General features: G+C 39.6%; 1 protein-coding gene across 3 annotated transcripts in view; it reads left to right on the top strand.

The window, feature by feature from the left end:
• Positions 1-729: 729 nt before the first annotated feature.
• The window catches only part of gpsm1b (G protein signaling modulator 1b), a 40239-nt gene continuing 26653 nt past the window's right edge, over positions 730-14315 (top strand). For all 3 annotated transcript variants that reach the window (XM_071900890.2, XM_071900891.2, XM_071900889.2), the window contains exon 1: positions 730-946. In XM_071900890.2, the coding sequence (XP_071756991.1) occupies positions 885-946 (62 nt within the window). In that variant the 5' untranslated portion in view covers positions 730-884. The remainder of the gene's footprint in view (positions 947-14315) is intronic.

Here is a 14315-nt window from a genome sequence, read left to right as displayed (position 1 = left end):
TTAACATAAGCTCAGCCAACATAAAGGTATTGGAGTCACATCAGTTTGGAAAGGAGTTTGGAAATCAAAATTAATATAACTTTGAGTTTTATTGTGGACTGGCACTGAAGCTATACAACATAACATTATACTAGGGAAATACCATTTAATTGAAAAAATATACCTTTTCCAAAAACAAATTGTTTAGGCATGGACCTTGTATAACTGTGATTGAGGAAAGTGCACCATAGTGTGCAGGGTCAGCAACACAAAGGCACCTCTCAATTCAGTGTCAAAGACACTCACATCTCACAAGTGTCCGGGGGGCTTGAATCAGGGTCATTCCAGTTGAAGGACAGCCTCCCTACTCACTACCCCCCCAACCTCTTGAGTTGGTCTCAAGAGACCAATATAATTTGAGACATTAAATATTTGGCTGTGGAAGAATGTTCTTAAAAACAGAAAACTTTAATTTTGTAAAAGACATATTGTAGGATGTGAGTTGTAGGATGAGCAATGAAAAAGTGAGAAAATAATGATATATATGATAATATCTTTGTGTGTTTTCACATGTGAAAAATACAATTTACCCTTTTGTCTCACCAGCTAGCGCAAGCATGCTCATTGTCACTCACACACATATACTACTCCCCAGCCTGTGACGTAACTTCGGGGGAGGGGTTTGTCTTTTTATGGTTTGTTTGCACAATACCTCACTTCCTCAGCAGCTGCCATTGCTGTGCTGAATGAGGAAAGAAGAGGGAGAGAGAGAGAGAGAGAGGAGAGAAATAAGCAGCTGAGCGACACAAGAAGGCGTGGGTAGCAGCTAGAGAAGGAAATATTTGTGAAGGGGCCCCAAAGCAGGAGGAAGCAGGCAAGGAAGCAGGCAGATTAGCAGCACTTCTATGGCTCAGTCGGCTGCTAACGGTGTGGACCAGGATCTGGCCAGCAAGAGGCTCCACTCGAGGTAGGACCCTAGGGGGGACATCGCGAAACAGGGGGTCAGTTTTTCAGCCTGTCCTTGGATGGCTGTTAGGAAAAAGGGAAGAGAAAGGGAGGGAGCGGCTGAACGGAGAGAAAGGGGGGGCTGCCAGCTCAGAGCTCGGCTGACTGAGGAGGAGCTAGGCAAGGGGAACTTGTCCAGCCAGTTCTCATTGCATTAAAGCTCAAGATCCAGCCACAGCACCAGCCAAAGCCCCTGTTCCAAGCCTCACCCCTGGCTTGGGTCACTGAGTCTCAGCCTGAATGAACTGCTGGTCTGGCTGTGGCTGGAATGTGCAGACTGAAAGGAGCCACGTAAGATGTGGACATGGGAGGAATATAGCAAGGAGTGTCTCAGCTGACTGGGGCTAGGAAGTGGCTCCAGATTGGGCACATGGACTCACTTACACATGGCTTCAGTTTAAACATGCCATGTGGGCACAGAATCACACCATGTGTATAGAGTGAACTCAAGAGAACACATGTAAGAGAACGACACTCACAACACACACACACACACACACACCAGGCAGGCTGCTTTGCAGTGTGGGGGTGGATAGATTTCTATATAACAGTATCTGTCAAAGGGGTTATCAGTTCTTCCCTATCTTTGCATACTTTGCATCTATGAGACAACCACGCTCCCTCTCATCTGCAAATTCTCTCTCTCTGCCTCACTGCTATCTGTTTCATTGTGCTATCTGCACATCTTGAAACCGTATTAACTTAATATCTTTCATTGTCCCCCACAGTGAAATTGGGGGAAGTACTATGGATTGGTTTCTTCTGGTGATTGGATTTTGACACAACTTGGGGGTTGATGAATGTTAGTACTGCATTGTGACATTTTCAAAATTACACTGAGGGGGGGGGGGGGGGGGCTACATTGTTTGTTTGTTTGTCCATGTGTCATGGGCCACATCTCAGACACCACTGATCAGATTTCGGTGAATCTTGGGAGAATGATGCATCTCACTTTTGCATTTCGGCATTTTCAAAATTACTCTGATTAGCTGAAAGGGGGATTTACATAATTTGTTTGTCCATGTGTCACTGTCAAGCATGATAACTCATACACTGATTAGTCCAAGGGGGACACTACAATTACAAGTCAAAACAAGGTGATGTATATGTTATTTTCCATGAGTTTCCATTTCCTGATTTTCCATGAGGTGGACTGTCTCATTCACTTACAATTACTTCTACCTTGTTACATTTATTAGTTGTTGGCTATCAAAGCTCAATTTAAGGTTGTTGTTGTTGTTGTTTTTTTTGATCATCTGGCATTGTATTTTCTCAAAATTGACAGTAGCACTGATGTCAAATATTGCAAATATTTATTTTTTGATGGTGCTAATAACTTGATATCAGGCTTCAATGATGGGTGGTGACAGTCAACAAACACACAGCATCTTCCTATACCAAAAATATTATGACATTACAGCCCCCCACCTTTGAAGCCCAGTGACTGTGACACAGAAGGGGCTGCTGGGAATGTTAATGACTGTTGAGTTGTGAATTGACATTCACAAGCCCTGCAAGGTTGTCATGTCCCTGGGACAGACAGACACACACACACACACATGCACACACACACAGTCACACACTTGTTTGTTTCCATCATATGACCAGGCCTACCCTCTGTGATAGCATTCCCACTATTTCACATACAGATAAAGTCAATACATAACCTTTCTAGAATGAGGGCTGTGTGTGTCTGTTACAGCTTGTGCGTACCTATTTGTCTCTCCATTCCAATCAAACACAGCCTTTGCTTAAAAAATCTAACCTTGATCCTAATGTATTTAATAATTAACAATTTAAAATTTTCCCTTTCTATCTGAAGTCCTGGAAAGAATAGAAGCTGCCCAATTAACTGATTATCTATCAGTTCTATCTATTGAATGGTCTATTCAAACCATTTCAATCTGGCTTCAGGTCGTTTCATAGACCATATTTACAAAGGTGGTAAATGACCTTACCTCAGATTCCTACTCTTCCTTTAGTTTTACTTGATTTGAGCGTGGCCTTCGATACAGTAAATCATAATATGATTCTAAACCACCTAGCGAACAACAGGCATCCGCAGCCCCGCACTTACATGGTTTAAGTCTTATCGTTTTAGATAGAACACGTAGTGTTCATTACAGCCCTTTGCTATTCTCTATTTACATGCTACCTCTTGGTGAAATTATCCGTAATTATCACGTCAATTTTCACTTCTATGTTTATGATACTCCAATCTACATACATAACAACTGATCACAACTTGCAAAACTAGAAACATGCTTATCTACTGTCAAAAAAGGGATGTCATCAAATTTCCTGCTACTAAATGCCAACAAAACAGATGTTAGTTGCTGGCCCAAAAGCACAAAGGTCTTATGTCACGGACGTCACTTTAAACTTTGGGGATTTTCTAATTATCCAGGATCCCACAGTTAAAAATCATGGCGTCACATTTGGTCCAACTCTCTCGTTTGACTCTCACATCAAGGATATCACGGAGATAGCCTTTTTCCACCTTTGCAACAAAGCAAAGATTATTAAATATGGCTGACGCTGACCAAGCTCCCTATCTTTGGAATCATCTTCCTCTTGCGATTAAGGAAGCTAATTCTTTGGAAATCTTCTAATCCAAACTCAGAACCTATCGCTTTTCGTTGTCATATGACCAACCCTAGCTCTGTGTATTGTGGGACTGGCACGGTCTCTTCTGCTACCTTAGTTTACCTTAGCTTTGACAGCATAATAGAGGAACCAGTCATTGGGAAACCTAGGGCTGCCTCTTGGTTTGTCTGCATCATTACACTCACTGCCTGTCTGCTGTCTGTATGAGTGTGTCCATGGCTGAATATGTCTGCTCCAAGTGTGTGGGTCATGCTTAGAAAGGCTGTGTGTATGTGTGGCTGTCTGTTTGTCCTTGCTCTCTTTTAGACACCTGTTGCAAACATTGGTTTTACCTGGCAGTGGACGCGGGTGCTGGCTCTAGTTTTTGTGGACGTTTGCGCTGGCCGAAGTCCCATCATTCTTCCTCATCATGTTTCTCTTGTCTCATTTGTTTTCTTCTCATTGTGATTGTTCATGTCATTGTTCGTTTTACCCATTGTTGTGTCTTGGCACCTATTGCATGCTCAGTCATCCTGGTGGGGTATCCCTCTCTGACTTGACCTTGTCTGTCTAAGTTTGGTGGTGCAGTGTGGGCGAGGCTAGGCTAGGTAGGATAGATTGGCCTGTTATGTCTTTCCGACATGTTATTTTGTGTCTTTGTTTTGTTTCCTTGTGTTTTATTTTGTTGCATAATGTGTTACATCATTTTTGTTTGTGTTTGATTGGTGATAAGTTAGATCTATGTAGGCTCGTTCTCTGTAAAATCCTTTGTGACATGCCTGTGATGAAGGACTATATAAATATTCTTGACTCGTTTTAAAGTTTCTATATGTGCAAGCATTACATCAGATATCTACTCTATTAAATTAGATGTTAATGTCTGCGCTGAACCCTTAGTTAGACTTATTCCTGTATGTGGCCGTTTTATGACTGAGAAGAGCAAAACACAGCTTTATCTCATATTTGACATATTCGGTATCTAACTATCTAGTCCTCTTGCTTTGAATCAGGTATATTTCCCTCAAAACAAATTGTATGTAAACTCAACATTGTGGAATGCCTCAAGCATAAAAAAGTTATTTAAAAACCCAAACTCAGTTCTGTAAATCTATAAACTGGATTGCAACCCACATTTTGCAGATACAATCCTCAGTTTATGATTACGAATCACCATTTATGTCTATAAAGACAGACACAGATTGTGTTTTACAACTCTGGAAACACATGATTACATTCCTCAGTTTTGGAGGGCATATCTCAGCAAAAAGAGAAACATAACTCATAAGGCGCTTTTAGCCTACAACTCAACAGGAAGTAACCATAACACAATAATAACACAAGGATGTTGATGGGTTTTTTCAAAGTAAAAGTCTCATTCTGGTCTTTGTTTTCCATTGGGGAGGATAGTGGAGCAGAAAGTGAGTGATTGGTGCAATAGATTGCACTCATATTCCATCACCGCAGCCCTGGGGAACATGAGGCAAACTTATGAATATGAAATCTTTTTATATTCTCAATGTAATGACACAATACTGTATCAATAAAATGTGCCTTAACAATGTGGCAGTGATAAGCCAATTTATTTACGCATTTCTGCTATCTGCAATTTTCCCTTTGCAATCCTCTCTAGCCATGGCAGCAGAAACTGTGTTATTTTCTGGTCTTATATTTTTTTTGTATTTTTTAGTTTTAGTTTTTTTCTTTTTTAGTAATCCATTTTTCCTCCATCCTTCCCACTACTACAGTCTAATGTGTTGAAATTGTCAGCAGCATGTTTACATAACCCCACAATTGTTCATAGTCTGATTTATTGCTTTTACTGTTTTATTTTATTGTTTATTGCATAGTTTTTATATTCTGTAGCTATGTGAGCTTATCCTATTCTATTTAATTTTCCCTGCAAAATCATACTACTTTTGCCACTGCAATGACCTCAGTCTTCTCTTATCTTTAAAAACGCTGCTCCGGATCTGTCCATGTTGCATTTGATTGGCTATTTGTTAAAAGCTCACCGTTATGTGAATGTGCTTATAGCTTAGCTGGATGGAAGGTTAGGTTTTGTGAAGCCAGCTATCGCAAAGATACCCTGACTATGTTGAATTTGCTTTCTGAGACAGGCCCCTAGATACGATGTTGAAGTTAGGCTGTGAATTGAATAATAATTTGCGATGTGGATAGGACCAGCAGATTATAATTTTACCACATCCTAGATATATGACATATATGATTACATATATATGAAAATATGGTAAGGTAAGATATATTTCTTATTTAATCCATTTATGTGTGCTACTACACAATCCTAGTTTAGGCCTGATCCCAGAAAACCAAAATGACAAGCTAACTAAAACAAAGCGTGTAAATAATAACAATAATAATAATAAAAACAAATGTGACAAAGTTGTAGCCTACTGCCATCTTCTGGTGTAGTAATGAAAATGTCTAGGTTAAACCAGAACTTTTATTTTGAAAATGTCAATGTGGAAACCACATTAAAAAACACATTACTTCTGGGTCAGAATCAGGAAAACGCTGTGTACCTACAAATGGTGTTTTATGAGTGAGGATACAAACAGCCAAAAGTCTTAACGTAAAAAAAGTAATCTGTAAATGTATAAACGCAGATGCAAAAAGAGAAGGGGAGGTATAAATAGTTACATAAGGATATCATTTGTAAAATGGGTTACAATCCTGTTTATAGATTTACAGAACTGACTTTGGGTTTTCAAATTAGTTTTTTATGATTGAACCATTTCACAATCTTGGATTTATGCATGATTTGTTTTGGGGGAAATATAACTCCACATAATAGCTGGAGGTTTAGAGCATTCAAAAGGAGTTGTCCTTAAATGTCCCTGGGTTGTAAAAGGATAACTGCCTGACACTGGAATGTTCTTCAGAGAGGCTTTATCCAGTATCTCAGAGATGACTGCTTATGAAAAGAATACAGACATGCTGAAGTTTAAACCAAATGCTGCAATCGCCCTCCAGTGTGTGTCATCTCAACCACTTAAAATCTAGAAATTATGACAATATTACAATTCTGAAAATTGTCTAAATTGTCTTTGTGTAATGTGATATTCCTCCTTACATGATGCTGCTGTATTAACACAGCAATAGATAACAGAGAGAGAGAGAGAAGGAAAGAGTAAAAGATGCAATGTTTCAGGAGAATTAGAGAAAAGAAGAAAGGAAGACTGAAAGAGACATGTATGGCAAGGGGAAAAGCATTCCTAGAGTTTCTCTTTGGTTTCCCTGACAACTAGCCTTGGCACTCTGTAATTATGGCTGGATTAGTACTCTGAGCACAGAGTTCCCCAGCTAAACCAGGAATCCACCAAAGGGAGAAGTACAGAACCCAGAATGAAAGAAGAAATACAAAAAAATAGCACCATGGAGCCGAAGATAAAATAAAGAGATTAGCAGCAATGCACCTTGATAACACAGTTCTAAAAATGGACCATATAATAAAAAAAACAAAAATAAAAATAGAATATACAATGACAGAAGAACACATAGCCGAACAGAGAGCCGATTATTCATATGTAAAGAGAAAAAACCATTTATTTTATATTGTCCTTTTTTACTGTCCATGTATTAGCCATCTAAGACATGAGACAAGATGAGGACAATCCTGACAATGTCTTAAAATGCAAATACATGCTCACAGCATGAAAAGAGTGTAGAGTATGTTTCCCCACCACAGGCATGTTGAAACTTTATTGTGGGAGGGGGGGGGCAGATAGGGGCGCCGGTTTGGATTTTTGTTTGAGGCATTTTTGGGGATAATTTTGGTGACTTTAAATAGGAGATTTTCATGAGTTTGATTTGAATGACATAGCCCACATTCTTTTGCTTTCAGTGTGTGTGCGTGTGTCATTTTGTGTTTGATTTCCTTCTTAGTCTTATCGCTCTATAAGGTGCTAAATATCAGCATTTCTCTGTAGTATACTTTTTACTGTTTACTTACTACAGAAACTGTATGGTTTACATTTCAGTTTAATAATGAGCACTGAGCATTCGTATGCAAGTATTAGGCGGATGAATACAGGTTAGGTAGATGACTACAAACAGTAAATTACAGCAGATAGATGAAACCCTGTCTCAGAAGACTGGAGTTACTAATGTAAACTACCCTAATCTACCACTAAAGTGGCACGCAGTTTGTTTTGCCTAAACAAACAGCTGCAGACAACGCACCTTATATGTGACTTAGTATATCACAGCCTGTCATCTTTTAGTTAGGCTACTTGTTCTCACCTACAGTGAGAGCAGTGTGTTAGGTGGAATCCAATGGCAGGGGTAATTTGCAAGTCTTTGCATTGCACTCATGTTAACTGTGTGTTGGGCAGTTTAACTCATCTGCAATAACTAAAAGGTGACAAGTTACTGTTTATCAAACCTCCACACGGGTATCAAAACCAAACATCACAGTATGATACAATACGGCCAATTAAAGCAGGGCACAGTATACTCTGCAGAGTGATGTACTATATTCTATAGTTTATTGGCACAAATAAGACATGGATAGGTCAAACAGCAAAACAGCCTATAAACACACAAATGTATGAGCATTAAATCAAAAACAGAGCACGCCAGGCTGCCTACAAGGGATCGAGTCCTCATCAACAACGGTTAAAGTTACCCATCACATACAGATGAGCACAATAATTTCTCGGCTGATCTTTGAGTTAAAGTGAGTGAAGTTTGATATTGTGCCGCCACACTTCAATGGTGATGGCAAGAAAAGCATGCATGCTGGTATCTTTATTAAAGTGAATTAGTGATGAATCACCCTCATGCATGAATCATACATCAATAATAGCCTAATTTTACACATGATCCATGATGATGAAGATACAGAACAATAGAAATGCATGACAAAAATAGCATATTGTCAATATTTTAGAGACCCCCCAAAATTTCACAAATCATGTTTTCAGGGGAGCTCATGTCTTATTAAGGGGAGCCAAGCTCCCCCTGGCTCCCCTGTAGTTCGCACCCTGCAAACACCGTTATAAACGAGTTTTGAGCAAACTGTAGAATTTTAGGTTTCACTTTCATTTTCACAACAGGAGGCTCTGTCAGAGCAAAGCTCCTTTCTCCTGCACTGACCGCTCTAAAACCAAGTGCACACGACTAGAAATAGGCAGTAATCTTACAATGAAATAGCATGGTGGAAATTAAGGGTGTGGCAGTGGGGTGGTGGATGGATGTATAGATTTGCCCTCAGCTCCGGCAACTAAGGTTCATTCAACTGTGAGTGAAGTTTTATTTTTAGCTTAAGTATTTCTTAGTTACCCATTACCAAAACCTTTCCCTAACCGTAAGCAACGTTTTTGTTGCCTAAACCAAACCCTAACCTTAACCCTATCCATAACGAAAGTTGTTTTACTTGCCTAAACTTAACTGGTAGCTAACCTTTTCACGTGATGAACACGCAAAAATGGTCCAATTTGAACCATTGTTTCACAATTCAATTTGCAGTATTGCCACAATCTTTTTGTAGTGGGGGAATGTAATCTTCACATTATTCATGTCCACAACATGTAATCTGCATTTCAGATTTCACATTTACATTTTATGAGACTGTGTTGGACAAGTTCACCATTCACATTTTGCATTCAATGGACATATTATTACCAGTGTTGGGGAGTTTACTCAGAAAAAGTAATCCATTACCAACTACTCATTACTCTCTCTAAATTGTTCTGAGATTACTTTACTCATTACTCCCTGAGGAAGTAATCACATTACTCATTACTTTACTTTTACGTTACTTTCTATAACATACTAATCCTCTAATCCTTACTACAATGGAGAGTACATTGACAGACACATTTTTTTCTCCTTTCTTTTTGTGCCTTATTAAGCAAATAATAGCCTAATGCAAAGTAAGTAAACATTAAGGCATTACTGCCTTTGGACAGAACAAGGCATAGCCAATATGTGTGGTCAGGATGAAACAACAGGTCTATTTAATAGGCCAACATAAGCCTATTTTTTATATACTTGCTTCGAAAGCTGGCTCAAAGTAAAATATTTCAATGAGAGAAATTATTAATGACAACAGAGGGTATGGATATGGATGATAAATTCAATCTTTGCCTTTTTAGGAGGGCTTGAAGCATTCTCGGCATCATCTGTGGGATGTGGTCGGTAATCTTGCGCTACCAGTTTCATGCGGCGGTGTTGTCTGATCAAGTGCTTGGACGGTGCGTTACACTACTGCGTTACTGGGAAAAGTAATGTGATTACAGTATCCCAACACTGATTATTACACATAACAAAGTTCAGCTTACGCACAAACCTCACTTCTACTTTCCTAACTTACTTCCTGAAATCTGTCCAATAGGTCTCATTTACCCTGTGCTGCCATGGTAACAGCATACAACATAGACCACAGGCAGGCTATTATGGTATGAATGTCTCCCAAACAGACCAATTAGAGTGGTAATCAGAGGAGAGAATGGCAGACTGTACCGCACATATCCATTCTTACGCCAACCACAAAGATGGCAAAAATAAAAGTCCATTTCTGAAAATCCTCCCACAGAGACTAATACCCTTTTTTGTTTATGTCTTGTCATCTCTTTGCTTTCCCTTTCTTTAAATGTCTTTCTCCATTTGTCTTTTTCTCACTCTGGATCTTCCTGTTCTATTGTCCTTCTCTGATGTTTCTCTATTAACTAGCTCTCTTGCTATCTTCTGCACTGTTTATTTCACCCTCATCAAAAAAACAAAGGTCTTTCTCTTCCCAATTCCTTTGTCTTCTGGTTTCATAAGAAGATATATAAGAAGATAAGAAGATTTACATCCCATATATCTGAATATCTCGTTATGTATGTCTGTCTTTTCCTTTTTTGTATCTCTGTAAATGGCATTCTTAACTTGTTGAACTATTGAACTTGTTGAGCTATTCCCAATGACTCTCTCTCTCTGCTTTTTTCCCCAAGGGAAATGTCATATGAAAATAAATCTCAATACACAATCAAAACATAAACGTATACAGTGCATATCATATTTTTGCATACTATTTCAGTATGATCATTTATAATACATTTATTGAGGCATTTCATCTTGATCATTAAGCTGGTTGAGAACCAAAATATGTTTCCTTTTCTTATTCACTGGACCCTCTACCTGTGCAATTGCAAATGATGTAGTTTCTCATATTGCTGACATAATGTTATACCCAAAAGTGGATATGTCACTTCCCACAGCTTCCCACATCAGGGCTCTTTATACAAGTAAAGAGAAACCCAAGTATCCTTATTGCTTTGGAAACTGCTGATAAATTGGCCTCTGCTTTTATAACTGCACAGCTCAAGGTTCTAAAGCATGTCGCCAGACTTCCTTTAGGCTACACCCTTTTTCCGTATTCTGTTTTACAGCTCAGTAGCATGATGTGATGAATGACACATTGTGACTGTTTGTCTGTAATCCCTCTACATCAGTGGTTTGAGCTAATTAGAAATGGCAGTTACACAATACACAATGCACAACATTCAATGCAGTACTCCCACCTGACTGCTGTCCCTCCTCAAGCTGTGGCTTTGTCTGTCTTCTCTCAGTCCGTTTCCTTCAAGTTGTCAGCTCTCTGTCACCTCACCAAGTTCTTTCCTTGATTTTTTTGCTTTAAAATTATAAACACTATGCTTCATGACAACATTCAGGGTCAAAAATGAAAAGTCGCCAGCTAAAACAACCTAAATCCCTCTTTAAGCCAAGCCTTAATTTTATAATGCCTATGCTTGCCTACAGCATCTGAAAATGAAAGCTATAGTTTAGCCTTCTCCACAGGGATAATATGGAAAGTCTGTGTTGATTTAGTGTTAGCATGTGGAGAGCAACCATCAAAGGAAAATATTATTCTTCTGTGTAAGGTACTATTTTTGGCCTGTATTTCCATATCCCCCCCTTGATCCTGGTCTAAACTCCATTTTGTTCTCTTTGAAGTGCATTTCAGCCATTTCTTAAATATTCTTGGATTGGTCCAAATGTTAATTACTGTTTTCTGACTTTTACCATAGACCAGATTTGCCATCTTTAGTAACTTAATAGTTCAAATAAGAATTTAGATATTTCATGGCCAGGCAAATATTGATTTAATTTCAGGTTATCCGGCTATTAAATTTCAGGTTATCTGTTCTGTTATTTAAGTAAATAAGTAGTTATTAGTTAGTTACAAAAAAGAGTGAAGTCCACACTACCAAATATTTACCAAATATAACATTTATTTTAATACACAGCAGCAGACAAAGAAACAAATTTCAGCACTAGACTTTCACATGTGCAGTGTGAAATTACTCACTGCACATGTACTCACTGTACACTGTACAGTACTGGCTTTTTTGATTATACATACTCTACTCTAGAATGAGGTGGGTTTTTTTTTTTTTTTTTTTTTTAACCTTTATTTTACCAGGTTGTCTCATTGAGATGCAATCTCTTTTTCAAGAGAGACCTGGTCATTGCTATCATGGGTGTCAGAAGTTGGAGTATGGTACATGGACTGTGAGAAATTTCAGTCAGTCACTACTTAGCAAAGTCAGTCACTACTTAGCATAATGAGCATACATTTTAGTGTTTACCTGCTTGGTATTGCTACCTACTGTGCCTCCACCAGCGACCATGGGAGAGCTGCAGGGTCAACAGCTGGGAACTATAATCCTTGAAGCTTCATTCCCACTCCTGGAACATCTCCTGGTGGTTTAGCAGAGGCCCCAGCACCACCCCCAGCTGGACTCAGGATCTTGGGTCTTATTTTCTTCTCAACTCCTGTCCTTTCTCTATAACAACAGCCAGAAGTTTCCTCCAGCAGTTCTTTAGTTACCTGCGTCAGCTTTGGTCCCGTCACTCTCACATCCCCACGAAGAGGCTGGATTTATGTACTTGCAAAGCCTTGGCATCTGTCTTTGATTGAATAGATGCTAAGCCTCCGTCCTGTCTCCTTGCATTCCGTTGCCAGATCAAAACATTTCATTCTTTTTTTATTGTGTGTTATCTCGATTGGTCCATTGAGTCCTGCCATGGGATGGCCTGCTTGATGACCATTTTATGGTGTGGTCTGTTGTAATTTGCTACAGCAGACTACACCATAATATTAGGCCCATAACACCAGTCCTTACTACAGTGACCATTAGGACATCCATAGCCACCTTTTTCATTTGTAGATGTATTTTGTCAGATTTAGCTGGACTTGCGGCAGGTTTCTTTTGTCAGACTTAGATGACATTTGTCAGATTTAGATGGACTTGAGTCACGTTTAGCTGTCTTTTGTCAGACTTAGATGGAGTTGGTCTGCAATGGAGGGCAATCCTGGCATTACAATCAAATGCTTCCAATCCTTCATCACATGGAGCAATCTCTCACTTGTGCACTCTGAGCGAAAACAGGCTGCTACAACTGGACTGAAAGGAACCAGTTGCAGGTAAATACAAAACACATTTTCAATTAAATGTGCAGCGAGTCCAATAAATCTGATCCCTATTTGGGGATAGTCCAGTTCTCTGCCACAAGTATTCCCGCCTTATCTTAATAATGTGGTATGACTTTGCCCTTGCCCTTTCTTGCCTGACAAAGTGGATATTATGTTGTGATTGGAGGAAACCTCTGTTTGCTTCTTGCCTGCTTGTCTGCTTGCCCCCAAGCTTTTGCAGGACATGGCAGGTAGTGCTGCCACCTGCACAGCACTTGGGACACAGCTGTCATTCAGACTAATAGGATGTGCTGAAGACTTGTGTTGAGGGCATCAGAAAGGATGCCATACCACTAATGCCAGTTGTGGGGACAGAGGAGGGCGTCGTATGTACACCTAATTAAGATGCTGAATTTGTCTTGTGTCTTCCACGTAGTAGACAATCTGATGGTTTGGTTACAAATGCTTTCCCTCTGTCATCTTTGTGTGTGCCTTGACCATGTACCTTTCATCCTTCATTTTGGTTACCTCTGTTGCCTTGTGCTCTACCCTCTCTTTCCTGTTGGCTCTGTACCATAGCCTTGGTGTTTCCCCAATACCCCCCAAAAAAAGAGTAACGTTGGCCAGGGCTGCTAATGGCCTAATCTACTACTTTGCAGGCCTTCCACTTGCGGCTTGTTCAGATCTGGTTGTTGGCATTGTCAACCAGTCTGGCTTTTTCCCTGCTGAAGGATTTCAGAGATGCAGGGTGTTCCCTCCTAAAATGCCTGCTTTTTGCAGATGTAATTGTTGACATTTAAGATAATTTTGTTGAATGCCAAGGAGTTGACCTCACACATTTTCAGGGGCCACATTAACTGTTATATACAGGGTGAACTGGTAACACTACACCTTCTACTTTCCAGGTAGATGGCTTTCATCTGTTCTTGCCAGGCCTGCTGAAAGTTGCTTGAAACCAGTTTTACCCATCTATTTGTCAGAGAAATAGTGTGAGCAAAGAAGACAATTTGGTAATTTTAGATCCCTTTCTGAATGGAGAGACTGTGGAGCTTGGAAAGCTTGGATGCTTAATGTTTATTCTCACCCATTCCATTCAGTGGCTCTGCAAGTCATGCAGCTTCTGGCAAGATTGAAGGCAGCACCTTCTACCATTTGCTTTGCCCAAATGAGGATGAATTAAAAGGTTGCTACAAACAGGTAAATGGAGCATTCCAGCACTATTCTCAGCTGTAGCTGGTGCCAGATGGCTGTACAATTGTGACATCTGAAACACATCTTAAGTAGCTGGATACCAAGCTTTTGATACAGTCTTGACACTTGAATG

This window comes from Centroberyx gerrardi, chromosome 2 (genome assembly GCF_048128805.1).
Source record: "Centroberyx gerrardi isolate f3 chromosome 2, fCenGer3.hap1.cur.20231027, whole genome shotgun sequence".
NCBI lineage: Eukaryota > Metazoa > Chordata > Actinopteri > Beryciformes > Berycidae > Centroberyx > Centroberyx gerrardi.
The sequence above is the reverse complement of the archived record's forward strand: the minus strand, read 5'-3'. Positions and strand labels throughout refer to the sequence as shown.